We start from the raw sequence: 14108 nt of genomic DNA, 5'->3' as shown, positions 1-14108 counted from the left end.
TTTCTAAAGTGAGTTTAAAAACGTGGTAAAAGTCCACTCTATCTCAATAGTCAATTTTGGCTTTACTTGTATTGAACTAGTGAGTTTTGACATTCTTATTAATGTAATTTGCTAATGCTTTCATGTTCATAAATTTTTTCAGCCAAGTGGATCATGGTATGGGATTGACCTTACCCATTGCTTGTGAAGCAGGCAGCTTCCTGTTTCATGCTGCTTTGTAATTGACATTATTTAGCAGTGTGCAGTGAATGCCAATAGGGCTGTAATGCCATACATAAAAGACAGTTGATGTGTCAGCTTCCTTTGCAACAAAAGCAGGAGCCACCCAGTAATGCAAGGCTGACCCAGACTTCTGTACTGCAAGGTTAGCTTACTGTTCTGCAAACTCCGATGATTATTATTACATGCTCTGCTTCAGTGCCCACAGATTTTTGGAGGGTGCCACCGTAGACCAACAATCTGTTCTGCAACAGATTTCAGACATGTTGAAGTGCCAGTTGAGAGTCAAAGCGTATCCCTGAAATTTAACCTACTGTTCTTTCTGCGGATGACAACATTTATCTTCCCACTCCTGCCATTCTGCCGGTGCCCTGAATGTTGCACTCAGCTTTCTTTTTCTCTCTCTCTGTCTCTATGTTGAAATTCAGCACCTTTCCATTAGCTTGTTGCAACCATGGGATAAGGCATATGCGGTATAAGAGAACTAGGACATGAAAAGACACATGGAAGACAAGCATTTAGGAAATGTGCAGAAGTGATTAGTTAATATTTTGCATTTAACAGTGTCGTGTGATTTATAACTTCTGGATGGAATTTTTTGATGGTTTTTATTATTGCACTGCCTGAGCAGACATTAAGATGGTTACCAACAGAATGAATGTAAAGTTTGGGATTGTCAATCAAGGGGAATTGCTTTAGCTACTATTATAGTTAAATGGTTTATTCTTGGACGGACTATCAAAAATGGGACTGTCTGTGTTCCTTCCTCTTTCCTATTCTTGCTCATCCTCAGCTGCTCATCGTAGAACCAGTTGCAGAGGTCAACTCCTCTGTATAGGAAATTCGCATAGTATAGGGCAGATTACCTCAAATCTTGGCATATGCTCTGTTAGAACTGCAGGGTTCCTTCAGCGCATTCCAGGATATTGCAAGTTGCAATATTAGCAGATGTGCAGGTGAACATCTGTTTGATGTGGAATGTCTTCTTGGGGCCTGGGATGGGGCTGAGGTGGGAGGCGTAGGGGCAAGTGTAGCACTTCCTGCGGTTGCAGGGAAAAGTGCCGGGTGAAGTGGGGCTGGAGGGGGGTGTGGAGTGGACAAGGGAGTCACAGAGAAAGTGGTCCCCCCGGAAAGTAGATAAGGGTGGGGAGGGAAAAATGTCTTTGGTGGTAGGGTCGGATTGCAGATGGCAGAAGTGTCGGAGGATGATGCGTTGGATCCGGATGTTGGTGGGGTGGTACGTGAGGACAAGGGGGATTCTTGATTGTTATTGCGGGGACAAGATATGCACCTGCACATCTACTAGTGTGGTATACTGCATCCGCTATTCCCGTTGGCCTCCTCTACGTTGGGGAAACCAAGCGGAGGCTTGGGGACCGCTTTGCAGAACACCTGCACTCGGTTCGCACTAAACAACTGCACCTCCCAGTCACAAACCATTTCATCTCTCCCTCCCATTCCGCAGACAGCATGTCCATCCTGGGCCTCCTGCAGTGCCACAACGATGCTACCCGAAGGTTGCAGGAACCTCAACTCATCCACTTGGGAACCCTGCAGCCCAGCAGCCCAATGGCATCAATGTGGACTTCACAAGCTTCAAAATCTCCCCTTCCCCTACTGCATCCCAAAACCAGCCCAGCTCTTCCCCGCCTCCCTAACCTGTCCTTCCACTCACCTATTCCCCCCTCCCACCTCATCCCCACCCCCATCTCCTACCTACTAACCTCATCCCACCCCCTTGACCTGTCCATCCTTCCTGGATTGATCTATCTCCTCCCTACCTCCCCAGCTACAGCCACCTTTACTGGCTCCATTGCCGTCTCTTTGACCGGTCTGTCTCCTCTCCACCTATCTTCTCCTCTATCCATCTTCTATCCGCCTCCCCCTCTCTCCCTATTTATTTCAAATCCCCCTTCTCCCCCCCCCCCCCCCCCATTTCTGAAGAAGAGTCTAGGCCCGAAATGTCAGCCTTCCTGCTCCTCTGATGCTGCTTGGCCTGCTGTGTTCATCTGACACTTTGATGTGTCAGATTCTCCAGCATCTGCAGTTCCTACTATCTCAGAGGCAGAGACTGTTTTCTAAATGGAGAAATGCTTCAAATATATAAATCACTTCAGGACTTAGGACTCCTAGTTCAGGATTCTGTAAAGGTTAAAATATAGGTTCAGTTCAAGGAGGTCATCATTGTGTGGAATCACTGGAGATGGGAGAGGTCGTAAATGAATATTTCGCATCAGCTTTTACTGTGGAGAAAAAGATGGAGTCTAGACAATGTAAAGATATAAAAATTCAGGTGGTCTTAGAAAATATAAAGGTGGATAAATCTCAGGGACCTAACCTAATGTATTGCAGAACATTGTGGGGGAATAAGGGAGGAAATTGCAAGGTCCCTTGCAGAAATGTTTGCATCATCTGTAACTACTGGTGAGGTACCTGATGACTGAAGAGTGACTAATGTTGTACCTTTATTTAAGAAGAAACCAGGGAACTATAGCAAATGAGGATAGCAAATGTGGTTCCCCTGTTCAGAGGATAGCAAATGTGGTTCCCCTGTTCAAGAAGGGGAGTAGAGACAACCCTGGTAATTATAGACCAGTGAGCCTTACCTCAGTTGTTGGTAAAGTATTGGAAAGGTTATAAGGGATAGGATTTATAATCATCTAGAAAAGAATAAATTGATTACGGATAGTCAGCACGGTTTTGTGAAGGGTAGGTCGTGCCTCACAAACCTTATTGAGTTCTTTGAGAAGGTGACGAAACAGGTAGATGAGAGTAAACCGGTTGATGTGGTGTATATGGATTTCAGCAAGGCGTTCGATTAGGTTCCCCACAGTAGGCTATTGTACAAAATGCGAAGGAATGGAATTGTGGGAGATATAGCAGTTTGGATCGGAAATTGGCTTTCTGAAAGAAGACAGAGGGTGGTAGTTGATGGGAAATGTTCATCCTGGAGACCAGTTACTAGTGGTGTACTGCAAGGGTCGGTGTTGGGTCCAATGCTGTTTGTCATTTTTATAAATGACCTGGATGAGGGCGTAGAAGGATGTGTTAGTAAATTTGCAGACGACACTAAGGTCGGAGTTGTGGATAGTGACGAAGGATGCTGTAGGTTGCAGAGAGACATAGATAAGCTGCAGAGCTGGGCTGAGAGGTGGCAAATGGAGTTTAATGCAGACAAGTGTGAGGTGATGCACTTTGGTAGGAGTAACCGGAAGGCAAAGTATAGGGCTAATGGTAAGATTCTTAGTAGTGTAGATGAGCAGAGAGATCTCGGTGTCGATGTACACAGATCATTGAAAGTTGCCACCCAGGTTGACAGGGCTGTTAAGAAGGCATCCAGTGTTTTAGCTTTTATTAATAAAGGGATTGAGTTCCAGAACCAAGAGGTTATGCTGCAGCTGTACAAAACTCTGGTGCGGCCGCACTCAGAGTATTGTGTATAGTTCTGATCACCGCATTATAAGAAGGATGTGGAATCTTTGGAAAGGGTGCAGAGGAGATTTACTAGGATGTTGCCTGGTATGGAGGGAAGGTCTTACGAGGAAGGGCTGAGGGACTTGAGGCTGTTTTCATTAGAGAGAAGAAGGTTGAGAGGTGACTTAATTGAAACATATAAAATAATCAGAGGGTTAGATAGGGTGGATAGGAAGAGCCTTTTTCCTAGGATGGTGACGGCGAGTACGAGGGAGCATAGCTTTAAATTGAGGGGTGAAAGATATCGGACAGGTGTCAGAGGTAGTTTCTTTACTCAGAGTAGTAAGGGAATGGAACGCTTTGCCTGCAATGGCTGTAGATTCGCCAACTTTAGGTACATTTAAGTCGTCATTGGATGAGCATATGGACATACATGGAATAGTGTAGGTTAGACGGGCTTGAGATCGGTATGACAGGTCGGCACAACATTGAGGGCCGAAGGGCCTGTACTGTGCTGTAATGTCCTATGTTCTATAGACTTGTGAATCTGACTTCGATTGTGAGTAAATTGTGTTTAAGGTGATCATAAATGATGGGATGTAAGGACATGTACAGAGGCAAAAATTGGTTCGTGATAGTCACCGTGGTTTTTTGAGGAAAATTGTGCGGTATAAACCTGATTGAGATTTTTGAGAAAGTTACCAAGAAGGTTAATGGTGGCAGAGCAGCAGACATTGTTTATTTAGATTTTAGTAACACCTTTGACAAGATTCAGCATGGTAGATTAAGTTAATAAAGCTAGGTCACATAGAAATCAGGGTGAGCTTGCCAATTGGATACATAACTGGCTGAACAGCAGGAGGTTTGCTTTTCGGACCGATGCCTGTGGCTGGCGGTGTTCCACAGGGATTGGTTCTAAGCCCTCTTTGGTTTGTCATTTATATAAATGAGTTGGATGAGAATGTAGAGGGCATAATTGGTAAGTTTATAGGTGACACCAAAATTGGTGGTGGAAGAAGATTTTCAAAGATTACAAAGGGATCTTGATCAAATGGGTCAAAATGGGCTGAAAAATGGTAGATGGAGTTCAATCTGGATAAATGTGAGGTGTTGCATTTTGGTACAACAAATGTGGCTTGTACAATGAATGGTCGGGCCTTGGCTAGTGTTGTAGACCAAGGGGATCTAGGTGTGTAGGTACCTAATTCTTTGAAGTTTGCGTCACATATGTACAGGGTGGCTAAAAAGGCATTTAGCACACTTGCCTTCATTGCTTAGTCCTTTAGTATAGCAGTTGGGAAGTCTTGTTAAAGTTGTACAGGATATTGGTGAGGACCCATTTAGAATATTGTGTCCAGTTCTGGTCAGCAAATATATGAAGGATATTGTCAAGCTGGAGAGGATTCAGAAGAGAGTTACCAGGATGTTGCCAAGTATTAAGATTTAAAGAAAGGCTGGATAGGCTGGGACTTTTTTCACTGGAGCATTGGAGGCTAAGAGGCGACCTGACAAATGTTTATAAAATAATGACAGGTATACATAGAGTTAATAGTAGTTGTCCTTTCCATAGGATGGGGGATTTCAAGACAAGGGGACACATTTTTAAGTGAGAGGAGAGAGATTTTAAAAAAGACATGAGAGGCAATTTTTATTCTCAGAGAGTGGTTCACATGTGGAATGAACTTCCTGAGGAAGTGATGGATGCCATTAAAATCACATTGTTTAAATGTTACTTGGATAGGCACAAGAATAGGAAAGTTTGGAGGGATTTGGGCCAGGAACAGGCTGTAGGGCTGGTTGGACCAAAGGGTCTGTTTCTGTGCTGTATGACACTGTGACTGTGTAGGAATTAAACATTCATTTCAAGAGAACTAGAACAGAATAGAACAGAACAGAAATGTACTGCTGAGGCTCAATAAGGATCTGGTCAAACTGCATCAGGAATATTATGAGCAGTTTTAGGCCCCTTGTCTAAGGTAAGATGTGTTGCCCTTGGAGGGTATACTGGGGAGCATTGCAAGAATGATCATGGGCACTTCGGACTGATGATTTGAGCAGTGGTTGAGGACTCTGGGTCTGTGCTTGACAGAGTTTAGAAAGATAATATTGAGAGGCCTGTATTGAGTGGATTTGGAGAAGATGTTTCCACTAATGGGAGATACGAGGACTGAGGACAGCCTCAGAATGAAGGGATGACCCTTTAGAACTGAGATAAGGAGGAATTTCTTCAGCCATAATTGCCACAGAGAGCTGTGGAGTTAAGTCATTGAGTGTATTTAGGACCGAGATATGTTTTAATCGGCAAGGGGATCAAGGGTTGTGGGAAGAAGTCAGGAGGCTGAGAAACACTTCAGTTATTGAATGGCAGAACAGTGTCAATGGGCCAAATAGTCAGTTCTTCTTCAGTATCTCATGATCTTTTGCCAGTGATTCATTCTACCATACTTTGTATGGCAGCATGGCTTTCATGGTATGCATGTTGACCAGAAATCTGTGTGTTTGTTCTGATCCCATTTGATGTTACAACTAGACAAATAAGATTCCAGAATGAAACTGAATTTGATGTACCATTTTTATTTCAGTCTATTCTAATGAATTATGATGGTCTTTTATAAAAACATGAACACAAGGCTGCAGATTTTCCTTATCAAGGAAACATAACTTTTTTTCACAAAAGAAATAAAACAAAACAAGTCGTCTGCATGTAGCATTGTTTGAAAAATTTCAAAACACAGATAAAACAAATTCTCATCTATTCCCCAACAGCATCACGTCATTGTAACTCAAAAAACACAGACAGTGACTGTGAAATCTATAGGTTTGACCTGCCTGCCTGTTCTCAATTTCAGTCCTCTGAACTGTGCAATTGAGAGCTTTGATGTTCTCAGTCTTTTAATAGCCTTCGGAGTTCCACTCAAACTGGCTTGGAAGTTTCACAAAATACACTCATTCAGTGAGGTAATATATTTCCTTAACAGCTCTGAGCAAATTCTCCTTTGTGAGGAGGGCCCATACTTCCATCTGACTTCAGTCAGGCCTCCTTCAAATCAGCCAAAAGTGTTTTAAATCTTTGGGTTTGCCTAATCTAAAATCAATCCTTGATCATTCTGAACCCAAAAGCAATCTAATGTCTTTCAATGTTTTGATAGCTATGAATAGACGGGGAATAGAGGGATTTGGACTATATAGAGGCGAGAGGTTTGTAGTTTAGAAAGGCATAGACCTAGAGTGTACATAAAAAGTACAGCACAGTACAGGCCCTTTGGCCCACGATGTTGTGCCGTGGAATAATCCTAATCCAAAAATAAAATAACCTAACCTACATACCCCTCAATTCACTGCTGTCCATGTGCATGTCCAGCAGTTGCTTAAATGTCACTAATGACTCTGCTTCCACGACTCCCACTGGTAAACCATTCCATGCGCTGACAACTCTCTGGGTGAGGAACCTCCCTCTGACATCTCTATACCTTCCTCCTAACACCTTAAAACTGTGACCCCTCGTGGCAGTCAGTCCTGCCTTGGGAAAAAGTCTCTGGCTATCGACTCTATCCATGCCTCTCATTACCTTGTACACCTCGATCAGGTCACCCCTCTTCCTCCTTTTCTCCAAAGAGAAAAGTCCGAGCTCAGTCAACCTCTCCTCGTAAGACAAGCCCTCCAGCCCAGGCAGCATCCTGGTAGACCTCGTTTGCACCCTCTCCAAAGTCTCCACATCTTTCCTATAATAGGGCGACCAGAACTGGACACAATATTCAAAGTGTGGTCTCACCAGGGTTTTGTAGAGCTGCAGCAAAACCTCACGGCTCTTAAACTTGATCCCCCTGTTAATGAAAGCCAAAACACCATATGCTTTCTTAACAACCTTATCTACTTGGGTGGCAACTTTTAGGGAGCTATGCACTTGAAAACCAAGATCCCGCTGTTCCTCCACACTGCCGAGAATCCTGCCTTTAATCCTATATTCAGCATTTAAGTTCGACCTTCCAAAATGCATCACTTCGCATTTATCCATGTTGAACTCTATCTGCCATTTCTCAGCCCAGCTCTACGTATAGGTACAGTCATTGTGGGCTGAAGGGCCTGTTCCTGTGCTGTCCTGTTCTTTGTTGTATTTTCTGTCTCCTATCATAATCCCCAAAATATGATGTGGGGTACTAGGCATTGACTTTGATTCCTTGTGTGTGGGCAGACACCAGCTGGATATTGAGGGAGTGAAATTCCTTTTGGTTGCAATACATGATTGCTAATTAATGTCATGATCTGTCATTCTGCATATTTAAGATGGATGCTGACTTTGAGCATGCTCACTGACATCCTTATCAATATGGCATTTGGTACAACTCATGGCCAACGTGTTCTCGTGCACCATGATTATAAGAATAAGGATAAACTTGGATTATCTGTGGAATTGGTATTGCTGGAGTTTTGGATGAATCACCTGTAGAGCGTGTGTTGCATCTCAATTGCAGAATTGGTTGATTATTTGGAATTGTGATTTGATGGAAAAGGGGTCAGAAAAACAATTTCATAAAGCCTTTGTATGTTTCATTGATTACATGTAGTTGATGACCTTGCATGCATACTAGTGAGTTGACTAGTGTCTATTGTGTGAAAAGCATATGTCCTGTAGACAAATTGGGCCTAATGGATTATTCGTCATTCCTCATATTCTTATGCCTTACAATTTAAAGTAGACCATGTTTATATACAAAATTAGGCTTGTGTCTCTCCACCAAAATTGTTTGGGAATTGAATGATCAATGCATTTAATGGATGTCAGTACAAAGTGAATAGTATAATTACTGCGGCACAGTGGCTCAGTGGTTAGCACTGCAGCCTCACAGCACCAGGGACCCAGGTTCAATTCCAGCCTCGAGCAACTGTCTGTGTGGAATTTGCACATTCTCCCCGTGTCTGCGTGGGTTTCCTCCCACAGTCCAAAGATGTGCAGGTTAGGTGGATCGGCCATGCTAAATTGCCCGTAGTGTTCAGCGGTGTGTGGGTTATAGGGGAATGGATCTGGGTGGGATGCTTCAAGGGGCAGTGTGGACTTGTTGGGCCAAGGGGCCTGTTTCCACACTGTAGGCAATCTAATCTAATCTAATCTAATGGATGAATTAATTGAATTCACCATAATTCACCCTTAGGTGCTTGCTTCTTGGTGGACAGCAGTAATGATGGCAACTATCTTTTTGTTTGTCTTGGTCAAAAATACTGTATGCCTCTACCTATTTTTTCTCGGGAATATATCTTACATTATGCCTTTTCTGTAGGACGCAGCAATATTACTCTGTTATGCATCTAATATTATGATGCTCCCAGAACGCCTGTTTGTACACATTTGGTCTAGGAGACAACACAACTAAGTCAGATGCCATCCTGGATGAGGTCAGCCAATGTAGCAGAATTGAACTCCTGAGTTTCCAGCTCTAACCGCTCAGTATCACATTGCATGCCCCATATACCAACCCACTGTTGGGATTTATGGGGTAATAATATTTGTGACTTAAAAACATTCAGAAACTTGAACCCTTTTATCCCTTTACACATCATAATGTCTCTACAAACATGACCTCAGAATTCAATTTTCGTGTATTGAATGTAATTTATTTTATGCGTACTTAGGTTATCCAGTACTCCGTAACAAAATTGAATTCAAAAGACCTGGTAAAGCAGCAAACAAAGATGACTGGAACAAATTTCTCATGGCAGTAAAGGTAAATAACTGCAAAGTTCTTAAATATTTAGAATATGTTGAAAATTTTTCCAGTAGCAACACATTTTGTTTATCTTATAGATTCATTGTATCATTGCTGACAGCATTTGCTGGCCATCCTCAATTGTCCAAGAGACAATTAAGAGTGTAGCAGTGTGTATGGTGTCACATGTAGGCTAGACACGTAAAGATGATAGATTTTCTTCCCTGCAGGACAATAGCAAATCAGATGAGGTATTATGACAATCACGGTTACCTTTTGTTAAGGTTAACTTTCAATTCCAGAGTTATTGATTTAATATACATTCTACCTGCTGCCATGATGATATTTCAACCCATGTCCCCAGATTGATAGACTGGGTATCTGGACTTCTTGTCCAGAGACATTATCACTATACCAATGTCTTCACAAATATTTTAGCCAGCTCCACAGAAATATGTAATTGACCCTTTTTGGAGTAGCTACTGTTTTATTTAAGTTCTTAAATCTTAAATTTTCCAAATGTCAACCATAATGGGTGTACACTTCTTTAAAATATTTACAAAAAGTTGGTATTCGGGCAAAATCATTTGCAAGTGTTACTTGTAAACAATCAACAGTGATTAAGAATTCAAATGTAAATAGAACAAAAAACTGCAGATGCCAGAAATCTGAAATAAAAATAAAGTACTGGAGAAATTCATTAGATCTAGCAGTATCTGTAGATATAAATAGAGTTAACATTTCAAGTCTGACAAAGGATCACTTTACTTGAAATGTTAACTCTGTTCCGGTCTCTATAAATGCTGTCAGGCCTAAGTTTCCCCAGTGCTTTCTGTTCAAATTTAAATACCTTGATATATATATGGTAAAGTTGGTCAATGCATTTTAACTGATATAAATATTTCATTCTGTTTCTAGACAACTCATAGCCCAGAGTGTCAAGATGTGTTGAAGTTTGTTAGTCAATGGTGTGGAGGCCTTCCCAGTGCCAGCTTTTCCTTCCAGTGAAAAATGCTAAGAATGGTCTCCTATTATAAAATTGTGCTCTATTTCTACATTATATTGAGCCCATAACTTTAATATGACCAATAGAGCTGCTTTATTTTCTTCCATTTTGAAGACTCATATTTATTTACAGAATTGCCTTACAAATAAAGCTGTTAAAAATAAATTGTGCAAGTTTTGAATTATTTTGCATGTGCCATTCTGTGACATTAAAAATACCTGTTCTTAATTTCTTTGTATATACATAGAGAAACAGTTTCAGAATTTTTTATTTGATCTTTACATTTTTAACATGTCACATGTTGCAGCTGGCAAGTGAAGCATTTAATTTTCTTTAATCTGTTGTATGGCAAAAGAATAATTGTGGTTGCCTGAGTGAGTCAATGATTGATTTATTGTCACATGTACCAAAATAAAGTGAAATGCTTTGTTTTTGGGCAGTAGATCATAGAATGTGAAGGATGTATAGATCAAAAAGGCTTAGATAGAGGTGTACAAGTTACATTCGTACAGTGTGGATACAGGCCCTTCAGCCCAACAAGACCCTCACAGCATTCCACCCAGACCTATCCCACATAATCTACACATCCCTGAACATCATGGACAATTTAGCACGGCCAGTCCACCTAGCCTGCGCATCTTTGGACTGTGGGAGGAAACTGTAGCAAGCCCACACAGACACAGGGAGAAGCTCCACACAGACAGTCGCCTGAAGGTGGAATCGAACCTGGGCCCCTGGTGCTGTGAGGCAGCGGTGCTAACCACTGAGCCACAGTGTTGCCCCCAAACATAGCCAATAGGATTGCACAGGGCATGTGCTAGGCAAGATTAATGTTAGCTATATCAGCATTATTTGAGGCTAGAGAGTCCATTCGGCAGTCTGATAATGGCCGGAAAGAAGCTGTTCCTAAACCTGCTCATGCGTGTGTTGAGGTTTCTATATATTCTGCTGATGAAAGAGGTTGTAGGAGATCATTAACAGGGTGACGATGGGTCTTTGATGTTGGCAGACTTACCACAGCTGCGAGCCATGTAAATGGAGTCCGTGGTTGAAAGGTTGGCTTCCGTGATGCTCTGGGCTGTGTACATCACTTGCTGTAGTCTTTTTATGGTCCTGGGCAGAGCAGTTTCCATACCAGGCCATTATGCACCTGGGCAGTATGCTTTCAATAGTACATCTGTAGAAGTTGGTGAGGGACCTTATAGACATGCCAAATTTCCTGAGCCACCTGAGGAAGAAGAGGCATTGTTGTGCCTTCTTGATTGTCACATCTATGTGGGAAGACCATGGCACTAAACCAACTAATTAGGAATAAGGCAGGAGCAAATTACTGCAGGTGCTGGAATTTGAACTGAAAACAAAAGTGCTGGAGATCACAGTGGGTCAGGCAGTATCCATGGAGAGAAAGCAACCTGACATTTGGATTCTAGATGCCTCTTCACCAGAACTAAAGTGTGGAGGGGGCAAATTTATGCAATAATTGAGGGGGGGGTGATTGGAGTGCTAGGGGAAAAAGGATGTTGATAGGTCACATTGTGATCAGAATGAGAATGGCAGAATAATGGCATGTCTAACTTTTAGACTGGAAGGAACAAACAGTCCCACTGGGGTGGGGGAGGAGAGAGAGGATGAAAAAGGAATGTAACAAGCAAAGCTAAAAGGAAGGGAAAGGAATGGGTTCAACGTTTTAAAGGTGTTGAGCGCAATGTTAATTTGAATAAAAGCAGAAATTGCAGCAAAATCCAAGCAGGCCTGGCAGCGTCTATGGAGAGAAATCAAAGTTAACATTTCAGGTCTAATGACCGTTCCTCAGAACCGGGATAATTTTGGAATAACCCTGATCAGAGGTGGAGTTTCAGGACAGGAAGACTGAAATTTCAGGTCAGACTGAGAACGGAGTTTGAAACTCCTAATCCAGGAAACCAGATTAAATGCTGAAAATTTTTTTTATACCTTGTGATGTGCTCTAGCAGCATTGGTTATCTTCAGGTGTTCAGGCCAAAAGAAGAACACAGTTTACACTAATTATTGAAGTGAAACTACAACAAGAGTTTCTTCATAATTGCCCCCACTAGATGACAGACTGAGAGGAACCTGCTTGAGAGCCTCTCTAGAGATTACCAACCAATCAAAAGGGTGCAGTTACATTGCTCAGTGATATCTTAGATCAGCAGATCTCAGGAATGATGTAGAGAAATAATCAGAGCAATCACAGACAGAAACCATACCACAGAGCAGTTATAATATGACACATCAACTTACTTGGATGGTGGTAGTATTAAGGGCAGAAAGGTGCAAACATTCCTAGATTTTGCCGAGGAAAACTTACTTCAGCAAATTTTTCATCAAGAATGGATGCACTGTTGGATTTGGTTCTTAGAAATGACATGGAGAAAGCAAATCAAGTGAAAAATTTAGGAATCAGTGATCATTGTATCATAAGGTTTAGGTTGACAATTGAAAACACAACAGACAATCCAGTGTAAGGATAATTAGCTGGGGAGAATGGAGAAATGGGGCAAAAATAAAATTGAGCGAGTAGACTAGAACAAAGGATCGATGGGGAAAAACTATAGCTGAACAATTACCTGCTTTTAAAGAGCAGATGGTTTTGATAAAGTCAAGATATATTCCCTCAAAAGACAAATGGATGGCAAACAGATTCAGAATTCCCTGCATGAAAAAGATAAAAGCTAAAGAAGAAAAAGTGTGCAAATGACAGGTGTCAGGCATAAAATGCAGTTGAGAAATGGGAGAAATACAGAAGGTTCAGACAGGAGGTGGGAATACATATTAGAGAAATGAAGGGGGATTATGAGCAAAGATTGGCAGTCAACATAATGGGAAATTTCAAAGCCATCAGGCACATCAGTAATAAAAGTGGGAGCCAATTAGAGACCAGAAAAGGGATTTGCACATTGAAGCAAGAGGTGCTAAGGTGGCTGAGGTGTTACGTTGCATCTGTCTTTACTAATAGTAGATACTACTTGGGCCATAGTGATCAAAGAAGAAGCTATGTCACTAGAAATCAACACCCACTAGTTTTGGACACCCCTACCCTGTGGAAAAGACCTTGGCTGTTCACCTTGTCGATACCTCCCATGATTTTATAAACCTTTATAAGGTTACCCCTCCTCCTACACTCTAGGGGAAAAAGGTCCCACCCTATCCAGCCTCTCCTTGTAACTCAAATCCTTCTATCCAAGCAACAACCCTGTAAATCATTTCTGCACCCTCTCAAGTTTAATAACAGGTTTCCTATAGCAGGGTGACCAGAATTGTATGCAGTACTCCAAAAGAGGTCTCACCAATGTATATACAGTCATAACATGACATCCCAACTCCTATACCCAATGCTCTGACCAATAAAGGCAAGAGTGTCAAACGCCTTCTTCACCCCACCCCCGTCAACTTTTAAGGAATTATGTACCTGCATTCCTAGGTTTCTCTGACAACACTCCCAGGGGTCTGCCATTAACTGTAAATCTTGCCCTGGTTTGACTTACCAAAATGCATCACCTCACTTTTACCTAAATCAAAGTCCATCTGCAACTCCTCGGCCATTAGTCCAGCTGATCAAGATCTTGATGTACTTTCAGTTAGCCTTCTTCCCTGTCTACTATACCACCGATTTTGATGTTATCTGCAAATTTACTAACTATGCCGCCTATATTTCATCCAAATCATTAATTTAAATGACCAGCAACAATCCTTGCGACACACTCCTGGTCACAGGCCTCCAGTGCAAACAACAGCCCTCTACTACC

At 42.0% G+C, this 14108-nt stretch overlaps 1 protein-coding gene across 5 annotated transcripts in view; it reads left to right on the top strand.

The window, feature by feature from the left end:
* The window catches only part of ift172 (intraflagellar transport 172), a 182322-nt gene extending 171833 nt beyond the window's left edge, over positions 1 to 10489 (top strand). For all 5 annotated transcript variants that reach the window (XM_059645467.1, XM_048530809.2, XM_048530807.2 and 2 more), the window contains 2 exons: positions 9262 to 9353; positions 10254 to 10489. In XM_059645467.1, the coding sequence (XP_059501450.1) occupies positions 9262 to 9353; positions 10254 to 10343 (182 nt within the window). In that variant the 3' untranslated portion in view covers positions 10344 to 10489. The remainder of the gene's footprint in view (positions 1 to 9261; positions 9354 to 10253) is intronic.
* The last annotated feature ends 3619 nt before the right edge of the window (positions 10490 to 14108 follow it).

The sequence above is a fragment of the Stegostoma tigrinum genome, chromosome 4 (genome assembly GCF_030684315.1).
Source record: "Stegostoma tigrinum isolate sSteTig4 chromosome 4, sSteTig4.hap1, whole genome shotgun sequence".
Lineage (NCBI taxonomy): Eukaryota > Metazoa > Chordata > Chondrichthyes > Orectolobiformes > Stegostomatidae > Stegostoma > Stegostoma tigrinum.
Note: the sequence above shows the minus strand (reverse complement) of the source record. Positions and strands in the feature narration are given on the sequence as shown.